The following is a 17,196-nucleotide window of genomic DNA, read 5'->3' on the forward strand; positions in this document are numbered from 1 at the left end:
TATATATATATACACACACATATATATATAGGGTTATTACTCATCTATAAAGAAGAATGAAATCATGCCATTTGTAGGTAAGTGGATGGATCTAGAGATTAAGTCAAGTGTGCCACTTTGTGTGTGTATGTGCATGTTTGCGTGTGCATGCGTGCATATACACATGCACATGCATATGCTGATCCTGAGGCTTGAACTCAGGGCCTGGGTGCTGTTCCTGAGCTGCTTTTGCTCAAGGTTCACATGCTACCACTTGAGCCACACCTGTATTTTCTATGGGCTTTTTTGTAGGTTGTTTTCAAAGATAAGAGTCTCTTGGACTTTCTTGCCAGAGCCAGCTTCAAACTGTAATCCTCAGATCTCAGCTACCTGAGTAGCTAGGATTACATGCATGGCCACTGATGCCCAACTTAGTCCTTGACATTCTACAGCCCACTTTCTGCACAAACATCTTATCATTGCCTGAAGGACTCAAGAACTGAATGCTTCCACTTCCCTGCATGGAAGGCATTCCTGTATACTTCACCATTAGCATCTATCATGTGCTGTTCAGCATCATCTCCTGCATATTGAACAGCTTGACCAGGCTGAACACTCTGTTTATGGTCCTTACATATTAATGTTTTATGTGATGCTAAGCACCATGTCTGCACAAAATGTAAGCAGTTCTCTGCATACTTGTGCCTTTGTAGTATGTGTCAATGGCCATTCTCTTCTGTCCAGCCAGTACAGGGCTTCTATTCTACAGGCTACTATTGTCAATCTCTTCTTTTTGCCCATCTGAAATCAGTCCCAATATCTGGAACGTCAAAGTCAAGGAAGATGAATTAGCAGTTTTGCACCTTGACCTATATCTCCTCCCCCAAAGACCCTAGTTAGGAATGTCAGACTACAGAGAACTTTATGTGATGGATTTCTTGATCATTCTGAACTGTAGTAATGTCAACCTAAAGTATTCAGAGAACAGAATGGTTTTATATTATCTTTGCTAAGCAATAAGATATACTGAATGATGAGTGAGCAAAAAGAATGACAATAAAAATGGACACCTTAAAGCAAAAGAGAAGGTGAAGTAGAATAGAATGCTAGGCTGAGTTGTTGCCAGGCAGAGAGAACAGCATCCTTACCACTCAACCTCACAGGGGCAAATCAAATGGCTCTGGACAGGGTCCATGGCATGATCCTGTGAGATCTAACGACACACGTTAATATACATAGTGCGATTTTCTTGGTCAAAACAAGTGTGGTTAATATCCTAAGCCAAATCACTTTCTCCTTTATATCTCATATAGTAGATGGATTCAATTGTATTTCAACAGTCAGTTGATAAGGAATTTGTTTGCCTTGTCATGCTATATCTGAGCTATTTCTAATAACATATTTTATGTTTATAAATATATTTATAATTATATAATATAATTATATAAAATTATAAATGTATATTTATAAATAGAGGCAAATCCCTTCATGATTCTAATCTCAATCTGATAAGGTATAATGTCATTTACTTTAAATTTTCTGTATTTATGAAATTGCATTACCACTTTGCAAATCTGTACTCTATATTTCTTACCATGTTTATCATTCACATCTGAGACTAGCACGCACGCACACACACACACACACACACACACACACACACACACACACTCATTATGTAAACATTGCTTAAAAAGGAGGGGGAGGCAGAGGGGAAGAATGGGGAAGTGGGTTAACTTGTTCAAAGCAAAACTGTGTACAGGAATGTCACCACTACCTGGCTTCTCTACTGTAGTTTTAATAAACAACATGCTTTCAAAGTCATTTAAGTATATTAGTTATCCAGTCACCATGCTAAGTAAATACTATTGGACTCATTTTTATATCCTTGTTTATTTCCCTTATAGGTCTCTAGATATTAAGAAAGGATGATACAGTTACTGGGGTAATTACTCCTCTGGGAAACTCATTCCATTCCCAGAGCTTCTGGTCATCTTAAAAAGAGCGTTCAGCTTCCAACGGGAAGAAGAAGAAAGCAAAAATGCCAGGGTGGCAGGCCTTGCTGAAGTGAGCTTCCCACTTGCTGTTGTGGTGAGTGTTCAAGCCCATGACTGACTCCTCAAACAGCTTCCAAACGGAACCCCCCTTTACCCCTGAGCTTGAAACCAATCAGATTTTCCTCTAGTCAGTACTTAGCTTACCTTGATTCCTGAACGAATCAAGGTGGTAGAAAGAGAGGCACATCTCCTAAGCTAGATGATAGATAGTAAGAGTTAAACAAAACAAAATCAGAAAGTATTATAGCATTTAGAAGCAGTTTTGCCATTGTGTTATTTTTTTAGTCCTCTTGCAAAGTATATGTGTGTGTGTGTGTGTGTGTGTGTATATGTATATATATATGTATGTGTATATATATATATATAGATATACATATATATATATTCGATGCTCCTTTATGGAGGGGGAAATTCTTGTCTTTTTACCTCCCTCACTATTATGGCCTGAGTGTCCTTGGTGACAGAATAGTATGAGTAGAGAGTTGTGGATAAGCTGTGATGATATCTCAGAAAAATCCTGGAAGAAGAGATGGTGGGGCAAGGAATACTATCATTTAGTGGTTGTTAAAATGTCACATTAAATACTGAGAGTCAATGTTTGAGCTACATATTAGCATCTTACATTTAACAATAAAGAAACACATGTTCATAAAAACAAGGTAGATAAAGTCAAGCTGCACATAGGATTCACCTCCAATTCTGTCCAGTTCCAGGGATGTAGGAGTTTCTGCGGATTTACATTATTCTGTCCTGTTATTCTAGGACAAAAACTAAATAATCTCTTTAATCACCTCCCCATTCAGATGTGCTTTTAGAACAAGGAAAATGATTATATTTCAGTTATCTCTTTCTTTCTCCCTCTTTCCCTCCCTCTCTTCCTTCCTCCTTCTCTCTCTGACTCTCGGTGTCTGTGTCTGTGTCTGTCTCTCTGTATCTCTCTTTCTCTCTGTCTGTCTGTCTCTCTTTCTTTCTCTCTTTTCCCATTCCTTGAGTTTGAACTCAGGGCCTGGGCAGTAACCTTAGCTTCTTTTTCTTTTCTTTTTTTTTTTAAGTTTTTATTCATTTTTTATTGTGAAAATACTATACAGAGGGGTTACAATTACATGGGCAAGATAATGAGTACATTTCTTATCAAGCATTGTAGCCTCCTCCTTTGTTTCCCCTTCCCATCCCTTCCCATCCTCCCCCTGCCCCCCTCCACTAAGGCTAGTACGCTACCAGTGAGCCACTAGCTTCTGGTGTGCTCTCTTCTCTTCTCTTCTCTCTCTCTCTCTCTCTCTCTCTCTCTCTATATATATATATATATATATATATATATCATATATATAGCATTTATTGCTTACATGCTTTAATACAGAGCAGCTTTATTTCCATTCTGAATTCAAAATACCAAAGCCATGTGTGTGATTCTCTCTTCTGTACATAATATATAGCAGCAGTTTTTAAGCCTCATTTAGGAAAATGTGAATTTATATACTGTTCAAGGCACTGACTGAAATTTTCTTTTTGTAGAGAGTCAAGGGAAGAGATTATTCTTTCTGACACTGATGTCCTGATCCCGGATTTGTTGGAGAAAACAGCCATTTAGGGTCTAACTCAAGACCTGCCCTGTGTGGCCTGAGATAAAGGAAGGATATGGCAGGTGCAAAACTATAAGAATGAATAGAAAGCAAAACTCAAAGAAAACATGGACAAATAGATAAGGTATAGAAAAGCATAGCATTGTTTGAAGAATCTGTCATTTTTTTCCCTGCCATTGTCAAGCTGTGAAAATGTTATCTCTCTTGACAGGTAAAGTTCCACTGATAAGTTGTTTGAGGGGTGACATGCAAGATTCAGATGCAATGGGACCAAGGACTATGTAAGACAGTATATGAGAAAGAGCTGCTCAGCCTATAGGGAGACTAGTATTAGGTCTATTCAAGGAACTCAAAAGATATACTGAGCATTTTGGAGGAAAGAAAAGACAATGGAAGAGGCATAACAAGTGAAGAAGAGAAATGTCTGAACTCCCTTAGTCATGGGATGCTCTGACAATGTATCGTCATTTCTCAAGGTCAGTGATTTCTTCCAGAATTTTTTTTTTTTTTTGGTCGGTCATGGGGCTTGAACTCTGGCTTGGGAGCTGTTCCTAGCTACTCAGGAAGCTGAGATCTGAGGATCATGGTTCAAAGCCAGCCCGGGGAAGAAAAGTCCATGAGACTCTTATCCCCAATAAACCACTAGAAAACCGGCTCAAGCGGTAGAGCGCTCACCTTGAGCAGAAGTGTGCAGGGACAGCACCCAAGCCGAGTTCAAGCCCCATGATCAACAACAACAACAAAAAAATCCAAAAAACAAACCATCAGCTCAAGGCGAGTGCTCTACCGCTTAAGCCAGTTTTCTAGTGGTTTATTAGAGATAAGAGTCTCATGGACTTTCCTGCCTAGGCTGGCTTTGAACCCCGATCCTCAGATCTCAGCTTCCTGAGTAGCTAGGAACAGAATTTTTTAATCTGTGTTTTAACACATCCTAACACAGAGAACTTTTCCTTCCTTGGTGTGTCTACTGAGATGCACTTCAACACAGCATAAGTGCCCAGGAATCACACATGTAGGTGAGCAATGTATTTTTTCATTGTTGCCCAATATGTCTACAAAAGGAGAAATTGTGAGAAAACAAAACAAGCAATGATTTTAATACCCTAGTAGATCAACAGTGTTCATTTTCCCCATGTCTTATTCTAGTCTGACAAAATTGCTGTGGCCCTGGTGTCCATTTCTTTACTGCACCCAAGTTATGCATTAAACCTGGGACAATTCCAGTCCTCAGGTGCCAGCTAAAGTTTTACTTTTAAAAATGACAAAGAGGATCAAAAGACACACATCTTTGTGTGTGTGTGTGTGTGTGTGTGTGTGTGAATCAGAATAATGGAACCCACCAAATGTTGTTTAAAAAGGAGGAGGGAGGATGGGAAAGGAAAGAGGGAGAAGATGAATTTGTTCAAAGTGCACTGAGTGCAAACAGCATAATGAAAACCCCCCATATTATAAATGCGTATTAGATCAAAAAGAAAGGAATAAAATAAATCAGGATTTTTTTAACCTCTAAGTCCCTTTCATAGTATCCTGAACTTCTCTTTTTTTGATTTTTATTATCTTTAAATAGTTGTTCAAAGAAGTTGCCATTCACGAAAGCAGCTTATGAACATAGTGCATCCTGATCAATGTCACCCCTTTCAACATTCTCACCCACCCTTCTTAACCCACTCCTTCCCTTACTTATCTTAATTTTAGGTTATATATTGAACATTTTTGCAATTTAACAATGCAATAATTGTACTTGAACATTAGTGAGAGAAAATGTATTCTCTGAGGTCTGTGATTAGAAGGTGAAGAGATTTCCCGAGCAGAGCCCAGACTCCATGTTGCCTGAGTTCTACAGGGAGCGTGGCCAAGAAGATCAATGTTCCTGGTAGATTAAAAATTAATAATAGCCATCATGGAACAATGAGATTGGTGCTTCTAGGGGATTGACTTTCAGAAGTGGCTGAAAGAAAGCTCATTTCAGTTGGGAGAATTATAACAAACATGTGAGAACTGTGTACATGAATGAATAAGTAAGCAGTAGCGGTGTGCACGTGTGTGTATGCGCACGCACATGCACGTGCATGTGTATTTGGGATAGTTAGTACTCAGAAGTCTTTTCAATCCTCCCAGTCTAGGAATTTGCTATTATTACTGTGCTTGGCCAGATAATAGCTCAACTGAAGCAGATTATCTTCTTCTCTGCTTTTTCCTTTCCTCACCAGGAAAATGTTCCAGCACTGTTCTCAGCTTTGTTGCTGTAGTGCACTCCATTTGGTAGCTGAGTCAAAAATATGTCCCAATGATTAAGGTAAGCAGTTTATGAGCACACTTGAGTCAAGAGATTATGGGTCATTGTGGCAATATGTCCGTGCACCTTTAAAGTTCTGCGTGTAAATCCACTAAGCTAGGTTTCTACTTCTTCCTAAATCACCCAGTCATATACATTCTTTCTAGTTGCTTTCTAGACTTTTAAAAGTTCAGAACAGCTAAGATCAGCGTGGTTCCCTGCTCCAAGTATTTTTATTTAATTCTTCTTCTGCTGGTCTCAGGCTCATCATTGCAGCTATTTCTGGCTTTGTCTTGGTCCTCAATTATTCACAAACCTGTTCATCACTTGTAAAGTGGTTATGATCTCCATCATAAGGAAGTTCTTTTAAGCTATTTTTATGTACCATGCTAAACATTTATCAGTAATTTATGTTCACCTGCCCCCAACATTAGTCCATGTCTTATGCTATATATGTTTGATCTTCCCAGTGACTTTCTAGGACAGGAATCTCAACGCCCATACCAGGAACCCGTGTCTCCTTTACCTGACCCAAGGTGCACTATGATGCATACTGATCAATCAGCCTAGAACTTCCTTATGATGGAGATCATAACCACTTTACAATGGGAAGTTATCTATCAGCTTCCAGAAATGAGGTTGTTGGTCCCACAAATCTGAGTTTGCTTTCTTCTCCCCTTTCCTCCATGCCCTGTGGTCTTTCTCCATGATAGTGTCATCAAACTGGTTTGTTTCTAATTTTTAAGGTGGACACTGATCCCCTGGCATGAGGTTTCAACATGAAGAACTCCAATAGCTCGTTAAGCTTCTTACCTGCATCATTCATTTTGGTTGGCATCCCAGGGCTGGAGACAGAGCACATTTGGATATCCATCCCCTTCTGCCTGATGTACCTGATCATCTTCCTTGGCAATGGCAGCATTCTCCACGTCATCAGGAAAGACGCAGCTCTGCATCAGCCCATGTATCTCTTTCTTGCCATGCTGGCAGTGGCTGAGGTCGGTGTCTCAGTATCTACCCTCCCCACTGTGCTAGGCATGTTCCTTTTTGGGAATTCTGAGATTCATTTTGAGGCATGCCTTCTCCAGATGTTCTCCATCCACTCTTTCTCCATCATGGAATCAGCTGTGTTGCTGGCCATGTCTGTGGACCGCTTTGTGGCCATCCACAGCCCTCTGCGCTACACAACTATCCTGACACTGCCTCGCATCTTTTGTACAGGAGTTATCATCGGGCTGAAAAGCATCCTGCTCATGACCCCTTTGCCCCTGCTCTTAAGGAGACTTCCCTTCTGTGGCCATAATGCCCTCTCTCACTCCTATTGTCTCCACCCTAATCTTATTCATCTACCTTGTGGGGATATTTCTATCAACAACATCTATGGGCTTTTCATTGTGATATCCACTTTTGGATTGGATTCATTGCTCATCGTGGTCTCCTATGGGCTCATACTCCACACTGTACTGGGAATTGCCACCGGAGAAGGGCGGAAGAAGGCACTCAACACATGCGGGTCACATGTCTGTGCTGTGCTTGCTTATTACGTGCCTATGATTGGTTTGTCTATGGTGCATCGTTTTGGACGTCATGTGTCTCCCCTGCTACAAATTATGATGGCCAATGCTTATCTCTTCTTTCCACCTGTCATTAACCCCATTGTCTATAGCATTAAAACTAAGGAGATTCGTCGTGGCATTGCCCGAATGCTATCAGAGAAGAGATCCAGAGTTTAGTTAATGGTCAGAGTAAACAAAAAAAAAAAAAAAGATTTTGTTTGTTCCTTTGTTTTCTCTAACTACAAGTGGTCTTAACTTACAGGTTACGTAAGTGGTGCTGGCGTAAAATATGGCATCTAATAGGTTTTCTGATCATCTAGTAATTAACTACAGTGAAAATATAAGGAAGCATGGATTATGCATGATCAAAAACTACATAGAACGAATGGGTTTTTTTTTTTGAAGCATGTTGTGTGACATACATACCTAAATGTATTAACTTGCAGACCTAGAACAAGAAGGCAAAAAAAAAATATATTGCCTTTGAAAGCACAGCATTTCTCATAAGGAAAATGCAAGCTGAGTTAGAAGGTATCCAAAGAAATTTATTGATAGAAATCTACCGAGATCTTTGTAATAAATAAAGAGTTATTGGTCTCTGAATTCTGTAGCAGGTGAACTGATCCCTGAACTCCAGCTCTCTCAAAGGAATTTTCCCATGTAGAATTTGATGAGGCATCCACCCAACTTCCCTAAGGCCCAAACTAGAAGTCCTTAAAGTGAGAAATCATGCTAATTGTGCAGAATTCTAAAGTTTTCCCACTCATTATGCAGAAACTGTCAAAGAAACAAGCATCTTATTTTGAAGTCACATTCCTTTTAAGACATTTAAAGTATTATAAACAGTTTGCAATTGAATTTTCAGGGAAGGAAATTGAGATCTTAAAGAGATGAATGTATGCTAGGTCACTTCTATGACCCCTCCAAGTTTCCATGGATAATGTTTCTATAGATCCTGACTTGGGACTCTACAGTTGCCTGTAAATGCTACCCAGATCATAGCCAACTCATAGTCAGCAGAACCCCACAAGGAGCATTGACTTAAAATTACCAAGCAGGTAAACCCAAGGAAGGACATCCCATAGATATCCAGAGAAACTAGAGAGTGGTTATTCCTTGGGAGGCATTTGGCAGCTAGAAAAATGTTGGGAACCAGCAAACAGCTTAGGATAAAATGAGAAACTAGCACTTCACTTCTATTTCTTCTCCAAGATTGCATGGTGGGTCTTCAGACTTCTTACAAATGATCGCGCCTATATTTAAATCTGGCAAAAGCACTGACTCTAATGAAAATATAGTTTGATTAACTTTGTTATCCAGATTTATTTTGTATGCCAGTCCTAGGGCTTGAACTCAATGTCCATGAGATTTTTTTGCTCAAGGCTAAGAGCTCTACCATTGAGCCACAGCTCTATTTCCAGCTCTTTGGTGGTTAATTAGAGATAAGAATTCCATGGACTTCTTTGCCAGGGCAATCTTTGAACTGTGATCCTCAGATCTCAGCTTCCTGAGTAGCTAGGATTATAGGTATGAGCACAGGTGCTTGCATACAGAGTTTTAATAAAATGTTGATAAGATTATACATTCATATAATTCAATTTTTTATTGTGAAAATACCGTACAGAGGGGTTACAAATACATGGACAAGGTAATGAGTACATTTCTTATCAAGCATTGTTGCTTCCCCATTTGTTTCCCCTTCCCATCCCTTCCCATCTCCCCACCTCCACTTCCCCCTACTCCTCCTCCCCCCCCCCCCCCGCCAAAGTTGTAAAGTTCATGTTTCGACATAACGTCTGAACATCTCATGATGCAATGGATCCACCTGTATCCCTATTTAAACAATTTGTTTTTTACCTTCCCCTCCACAAATTATACCAACATCAACTACAGTGAAAACCAGGGTTATACCATGGGGGAGGGACATACAAAGCAACAAAGAAATCATCTTATAAATATGTTAGAAACAATTGCAAGAAAGAAAAAAACATTTGAATCCTTATCTTGGGGTTCATTTCACCTAACATCAACTTATCTGACCGTACAGATGGACATCTTTTAGATTACTCATAATCACTTTGCAAGGAGCATTACCTTACATCTACTTATTTCATTCTGTGAACATTGTACATTATCAACATTCATTTATCAGTGTCCAATTAATGGCTATCTAATTTGTTTCCATTTTTATAATCTTACAAATAATTTGTGGGAATAAAGTCTTATAAATATGTTTCAAATGTATTAGTGCCCTCATGAAGTAAATTTATAGATAGGATTACTAAGCTAAAATTTTGTACATTCTGGCGGAAACATAACTCTAATTATCTGGAGGTATGTATTGACAAATCTTGATTTGAGGTCAGTTTGGGTAAATGAAGGCTGTCAGACTCCATCTTGATCAATGTCTAGGTATGGTGGTACATGATTTCCCAGCAAATCATAGTCTAGGTCTGTCTGGGCCTAAAAGTGAAATTGCACCTGAAAAAAAAATGAGCAACCTAGCCAACTGCTAGTGGCTCATGTCTATAATTCTGGCTATTCAGGAAGCTAAGAGCTGAGAATTGTAGTTCCAAGCCAGCCCAAGGAAAACAAAATCTCAGAGAAGAGTTCCTCCAATTAAACAGAAAAAAAAAAACAGAATTGGAATTGGGAGATATAAGCCAAGTAGGAGCACAAGGCTCTGAGTTCAAGCCCCAGTACTGGTACCAAAAAAAATATATATAAAATGATCCACACAAAAAGGCCTGGAGGTATGGCTCAAATGGAGGAAGACCTGCCTGGCAAGTGCAGTCCCCTGGAGTACAAACCCTAATTGCACCAAAAAACATGTTTGTGAGCAGTTACAATTTTGGTACTTACAATATTTTTATTTTCTCTCATAAACATTACATTCTTTTATTTACCAACGAATATTTTTTCAGTATTTTTAAATCTTGTTCAGATGATGAATAAAAAGCCATATCTCAATTTGATTACAACCCTTACTGGGTTTTTGTCTTCTCATAAGCTAACTAAACATTCTTTTTAATGTATATATAGATCAGTTTGTCATATTTTGAAAAAATATAATGTGATCTTGAATAAAAATCAGTGGCCATCAGAAAGATCTTTGAAGACTCAGCTTGAATAACTTGAGTCAAGTCTTACTTAGGAGACAGAACTCACAGATTTTTTTTTTCCAGAGCTCAAACTTCAGATGCTGAATATATTTCTTGGCACCTGTGTAATCCTGAGAAACAATTGCCTTCCCTCCATTCTTTTCTTCCTTCTTTCCATCTTTCCTTCCTTCTCTCCTTCCTTCCCTCCCTTTTCTATCTTCTATGTTTGTTTCTTTCTTCTTACGTTCTGTCCTTCTTTCTCTCCTTTCTCACTTCTTTCTATTTGTAATTATAGTTTATTTATAAGGTACAACATGGAGTTTATATTATCAATGGTTGTAAGCTTTTGATATGATCAGAGGGTATTTGCATCTCTATTATTTTAATTTGCTTTAATTTGCTTATAAGCGTAAGCCTGTGAGCTGTACTACCTTATTTTAAAAATGATTATGTTTTTGTACATCAAAAGACAGAATAGGGTGGCTGGGAATGTGGCTTAATGGTAAAGTGCCTGCCTAGCATGTATGAAGCCCTGGGTTTGATTCCTCAGTACCATATACACAGAAAAAGCCGAAAGTGGTGCTGTGGCTCAAGTGATAGAGTACTAGCCTTGAGCACAGATTGGCTCAGGGACAGTGCCCAGGCCATGAATCCAAGCTCCAGGACTGGAAAAATAAAAGACAGACTATTAGAATAAATTCATTTGTATGTTCCTTGTGCATTAAGTTCAAGAATTTCAATTATTGGATAGGGAGAGAAATAGGTTCTTAGGTAGGTGTGGACTATGAGGTGGGGGTCGTGCTGGCAGGGAGGATAAATGTGGTTCAGTACTGTCAAAATAGGGTTTTTGCAACTGTAAAAATGAAAGGAAATCTCTTGGTGATGCTATTTTGAGGTGAGAGGAGGCAGGGAATGTAATAGAGAGGGCAAAATTGATTGGAATACAGTGTATATATAGGTGGAGATGTAACAATGAGAGATTCCCTCTGTATAACCAAATAAAAAAAAAAGAATTGCAATTTTATGCTTGAAGTTGTAGTTCTCCTTTTGTGTTTAATTTCCAAGTCTTTCCTGTCTATGTCATGTGATACTTCATTGACCAACATTGAGATGTTCACTTTTCAAATATGAAACAATTCTAGTGTGTATTTTACAAGATTTTAACTGTTCCTTTATTATATTTGTTAAGCTTTGAGTAGCTTTATTTTAAATTTTAATTGCATATACTAATTGTACAAAGAGGTTTCATGATGTTATATCCATACAAATGTATTTGTTACTTGGATCATTTTACCCTCTCTATTATTATCTTATTCCCCTTCTATGTACTTACTCCTTACTCCTATTTTTCATTATGGTATGTTTATACATTCATATCATGCATATAACATTTTTGCTTACATGAACTTCTCTTTTCTTTTTTTCTTTTTTTTGGGGGGAGGGTCTAGTCGTGGGGCCTGAACTCTGGGCCTGGGCGCTGTCCCTCAGATCTTCAGCTCAAGGCTAGCACTCTACCACTTGAGCCACAGCACCACCTCCAGCTTTTTTCTTTTTGCTTATGTGGTGCTGAGGAAACGAACCCAGGGCCTCAGGGATGCAAGGCAAGTGCTCTACCACTGAGCCACCTCCCAGCCCTTTTTATTTTTTTCTTAAAAAAGTTTATTATTGTGAAAATACTGTACAGAGGGGTTACAGTTACATGAGCAAGGTAATGAGTACATTTCTTATCCAGCATTGTTGCTTCCTCCTTTGTTTTTCCCCTACCATCCCGTCCCTCCCACCTCCTCAACTACACCCCCCACTCTCCACCTCTCCATCCCCCACCCCCGCCTAAATTTTAAAGTTCGTTTTTCAACATAGTGTCTTGTACATCTCATTGTTGCAATGGGTCTACCTGTATCCCTATTTAAACAATTTGTTTTTTCCCTTCCCCTCCACAAATTATATCAACATCAAATACAGTGAAAACTGGGGTTATACCATGGGGGAGGACATACAAAGCAACAAAAAAAATCATATGGTACCTTATAAATATGTTAGAAACAATAGCAAGGAAGAAAAAAACACTTGGTACGTATCTTGGGTTCATTTTGCTTAACATCATCTTATCTGACCTTTTCTGCTTGTTCCAGACATATACTAGTTATTGCAAATAAGGGAAACCATGGGACCTATGTTTCTTTGGGCCTGGCTTACTTCACCTAATATAAGTTTTTCCAAGTCTTTCCATTTCCTAACAAATGGGGCAATGTCATTCTTCCTGATGGAGGCATAGAATTCCATTGTGTATATATACCACATTTTCTTGATCCATTCATCTACTGAGGGGCATCTGGGTTGGTTCCATATCTTAGCTATAGTAAATAATGCTGCAATAAACATAGTCGTGCTGGTAGCTTTAGTGTGGTCTTGTTTGTGAACATTTGGGTAAATGCCCAAAAGTGAGATTCCTGGGCCATAGGGGAGCTCTATGTGGAGTCTTTTGAGGAACCTCCACACTGCTTTCCAAAGTGGTTGAACAAGTTTACACTCCCACCAACAATGCAGTAGGGTTCCCTTCTGTCCACATCCCCTCCAGCATCTGTTGTTATTAGAGTTCTTGATTATAGCCATTCTAACTGGGGTGAGGTGGAATCTCAGTGTTGTTGTGATTTGCATTTCTTTTATGGATAGGGAGGTTGAGCATTTCTTCATGTGTCTATTGGCCATCCTTCTTTCCTCTTCAGAGATGAACTTCTCTTTTAATTTGTGATTCTTGTCTATGGCAGATAAGTTTTGAAAAATGCAAGTCAAAGGTAGTTTTAAATAAATATATTTAATTTCCTCTATTTTATTTTTATATCATTTACATTTCATAAATTTGTAATTCATTTTGTGTGTAATAAGATATGAGTCAATAAATAAGTGCTGATATTTTTTTCTTTCTAATTTGATTTTGACATCTCTTTTCATTTACTCAATATACATGTGTGTGAGAGAAAACTCTCTTTTCTCATTATTCCCAGAGGTTTCACTGCAAAAGGAATGCCTCTTAGAATGAATGTATACTAACATTCCTTTCATCTGCAGCTCTCTTGATTTTTTAACTCCACCCTCCAATTGCCAGTAATAATCAGATGGCTACATATAAGTATTCCACAAATAAGTATGCAGTTCCAAGTCAACTTTAACAAGCGAGAAAGACAGGGACTCAAGGTGGTTTTGTATTTCCTTGTTCTGTGGAGACAAAAGGAAGAGCCACAGCTCGGGCTGACTTCCCAAAGGATCGGCTTCTCCAGGAGTTTCTGCACATAATCCCTTACGGGCAGGGCCAAATCTCCCCACTTTCCAGGCCAAAGATTTGCAAGGGTTTATAACACAGCTGACCTCTAAGCTGATCAGAGACCATCAAGTCCACAAACAGTGAAGAGGACAAACCCCAGGTAGGACTCCTCCATGAATCAATCAACAGAGAAAAGGAGGGAGGGTGATGGTTGTCAGAGAATGAGAATGATCACAGGCTGTGCACTTAAAATAGTACATAAACATTCACCAACCAGTGCTTTTCTACTCTTCTTCCTTTCCATGATCCCTTCCCTTTGCTTCAAGTTAGGTGGTTTTTTGTTTGTTATGGGTGGTACTGGGATTCAAACTCAGAGCTTCATGCTTTCTAGGCAGTTGGTCTTAGTTGCTAAGCCACATCTCCAGCCTTTTTTTTTTTGCACTCGTTATTTTGAGATGGAGTTTCACTTTAAGAGAAAGTGAGACTGGCCTACAGAAAGCCTCCTATTTTGTGCTTTCTGTAGTACCAGCATACCCAGCTTCTTCCAATGAAAGGAGATGTGGTAAAAAAAAAAAAAAAAAAAAAAAAAAAGTTTTTGCTCAGATGGGCCTAGAATGACTCTCTTTCTATTCTCAGAGTCCTATGCTTCTGTGATGACAGGTGTGAGTCACTGTACCTACTCCAACTGTGTTTTGATATCATAGAAACCGAATCCATGGTAGACATAAAGTACTAAAAAGCAATCAGGGATGAATATTAGCCACTGTCTTTGCACTGCAGCCGTTTTTAATCCTTTCTGGGAATAATATTGACATTGGGATTTGTGTGAAAAAAAGCAACTGTTGAGGGTGAGAACTGAAAAGCAGTGAGAAAATAAAAACAGCAAACAATGAAAAGGAGCTACTGGTGAATTAATCTGTACTGAGTGATGGGGTTAGGGGTGTGACTTTGAGGAGAGTCTGCAGGCTCGGCTAGGTAGAGACAATCAAGGTCTTCGTAGCTACCCTCACTGACTCTGAACCTTTGTATACAGTTTAGACCAGATGTGTGTCAGGGTTGGGTGAGGAAGAGCAGATGATGTCACATGGTGCTGGTTCTCCATGAGCGAAGATACTGCCTCTGAAGTCATTTTCATCAGTCATGTCTGAGGTGACTAACAGCACACAAGGGGCTTTCTACTTCCTCCTCCTGGGCATCCCTGGTTTTGAGGCCTCCCACATCTGGATCTCCATCCCCTTCTTCTGTCTCTACACCATCTCCATCACAGGTAACACCAGCATCCTCGCTGCCATCCGCACAGATCCATCACTCCACCAGCCCATGTACCTTTTCCTTTCCATGCTGGCCCTGACTGACCTGGGCCTCACGCTCACTACCTTACCCACGGTCATGCAGCTCCTCTGGTTCAACATCCATAAAATCAGTTTTGATGCCTGCTTTGCCCAGTTCTTCTTCCTCCATGGGTTCTCCTTCATGGAATCCTCTGTCCTGCTGGCCATGTCCTTTGACCGCTACGTGGCGATTTGCCGACCTCTCCATTATGCCTCTGTTCTCACCAATGAAGTCATTGGTCGGATTGGACTCGCCATCATTTGCCGCTGTGTCCTGGCTGTCCTTCCTTCGCTTTTCCTGCTCAAGCGCCTGCCCTTCTGCCGCTCTCACCTCTCCCACTCCTACTGTCTCCACCAGGATATGATTCGCCTGGTCTGTGCTGACATTCGCCTTAACAGCTGGTATGGGTTTGCTTTGGCTTTGCTCATCATTGTAATGGATCCTCTGCTCATTGTATTCTCCTATACACTCATCCTGAAAAATATCTTGAGCACAGCCACCTGGACTGAGAGACTCCGTGCCCTCAATAACTGTCTGTCTCATGTTCTAGCTGTTCTTCTCCTCTATGTTCCCATGGTTGGTGTATCCATGACTCACCGCTTTGCCACACATGCCTCTCCATTGGTCCATGTTATCATGGCCAATGTCTACCTTCTGGCTCCACCAGTGATGAACCCCATCATTTATAGTGCAAAGACCAAGCAGATTCGCCGGGCAATCTTTCACCTCTTTTCCCCAAAATCTATGCAGTTGAAATGATGGGATAAATTTCTTATATTCAACATGAATAGAAGGCATAAGGTTAATGGGAGATTATAGGTCAAATTTGATCATGGGCATTATAAAATAAGACTACAGGATATTATGAAGGCAATAGGACTTTTTGTAACTCTTAGCAGATAGTTGGCTGAGGAAAGCTGGGAACAATGCTTCTATACAGAAGAGATATTGTTCTGAGTTGATAGCTTCGAGATCCTCAGCAGCTATGCCAATGAGACAAGCATTACTGAGTCTTGTGGCGGTTCTTCTGTCCCATGGTTGATTAAATACTAGAAGGAAATCCTTAGCTCTTAAGTCACAATCTATACTGTTGGGTACCTCGGCTCAGATGTACAGGTGAACTCCAGCTCCTCTGTCAAGTACTCTCTGACTTACTCTTTCAGAATAACAGTAAATATTTGTGAAGAATTTGGGAGCAGGATTATTGCAGATCAAGTTTCTCAAACATTCAGGTTTATCTAATCAACACCCACCCTGACTCCAGCAGAACAAGGGATCATATGCAATGTGTTTAAAATTAGGGCAGGGTGGTAAAATATCCTGTAACTAGAGTAGGACTCTTGCCTTGCTAGACCAAAGTCTTCAGAACTTACAATTTAAACTTCAAGTATGATAATGTTTGTAGGAAATAAGAGCTCATTTTTTTCTGACTAGAGCTTAAAAAAGACAAAGACAAAACAATCCTAATGTCATTCCTATGTCTCTGCTTCTTAAGAGTCAGATTGCCCTGGGCCTCTTTCAGAAATATCAGCCTTCATTTGGTCACGTTTTCTCCTTATAGGACTACACTGTGTAGGTGGATAATATTAGGACCCACTTAGATTTGAATTAATGAGAATAGATCTCCAAAGGGAAATCAGTAGAAGCACAGTTGGAGAGGGAGTGGGCATTGAATGCTAGAGAGCAAGTTCCCCTCCCATGTTCTTCTCCTTTATTTTTATCTTTCTTATATTTTTAACCAGAGCCTAGATGTTAGCATGACTTACTTTCCCCCAGAGTGCCATGAATCAGTTGGCATAAAGAAGTATATTTCAACGAACTTTACAACTTGTGGGGGGGAGGGAGGGAGGAGTTGGAGAGGTGGGAAAGGAAGGATAGTAAGGGAAAAACAAAGGAGGCAACAATGCTTGATAGGAAATGTACTCATTACCTTACTCATGTAACTGTAACCCCTCTGTACACTATTTTTATAATAAAAATGTATTTTTAAAAAAGAAGTATATTTCACAATGAAAGATACATGTAATCTTAGGATGTTTAGGATCAGGAAATCC

General features: G+C 39.6%; 2 protein-coding genes across 2 annotated transcripts; both read left to right on the forward strand.

Annotated features, from left to right (window-relative positions):
• The first annotated feature begins 6,670 nt into the window (after positions 1-6,670).
• Positions 6,671-7,624, forward strand: LOC122116745 (olfactory receptor 51J1). The gene is given in 3 exon segments (XM_042690402.1): positions 6,671-6,971; positions 6,974-7,233; positions 7,235-7,624. Coding segments are annotated over 3 exon segments (951 nt in total).
• A 7,323-nt stretch (positions 7,625-14,947) lies between these two features.
• LOC122113984 (olfactory receptor 51Q1) lies at positions 14,948-15,901 on the forward strand. The gene has a single exon (XM_042687126.1). The coding sequence runs from the start codon at positions 14,951-14,953 to the stop codon at positions 15,899-15,901; it is 951 nt and encodes a 316-aa protein (XP_042543060.1). The 5' UTR covers positions 14,948-14,950.
• Positions 15,902-17,196: the final 1,295 nt, after the last annotated feature.

The sequence above is a fragment of the Dipodomys spectabilis genome, unplaced genomic scaffold (assembly GCF_019054845.1).
Source record: "Dipodomys spectabilis isolate Male_0828 unplaced genomic scaffold, ASM1905484v1 ptg000003l, whole genome shotgun sequence".
NCBI classification, from domain to species: domain Eukaryota; kingdom Metazoa; phylum Chordata; class Mammalia; order Rodentia; family Heteromyidae; genus Dipodomys; species Dipodomys spectabilis.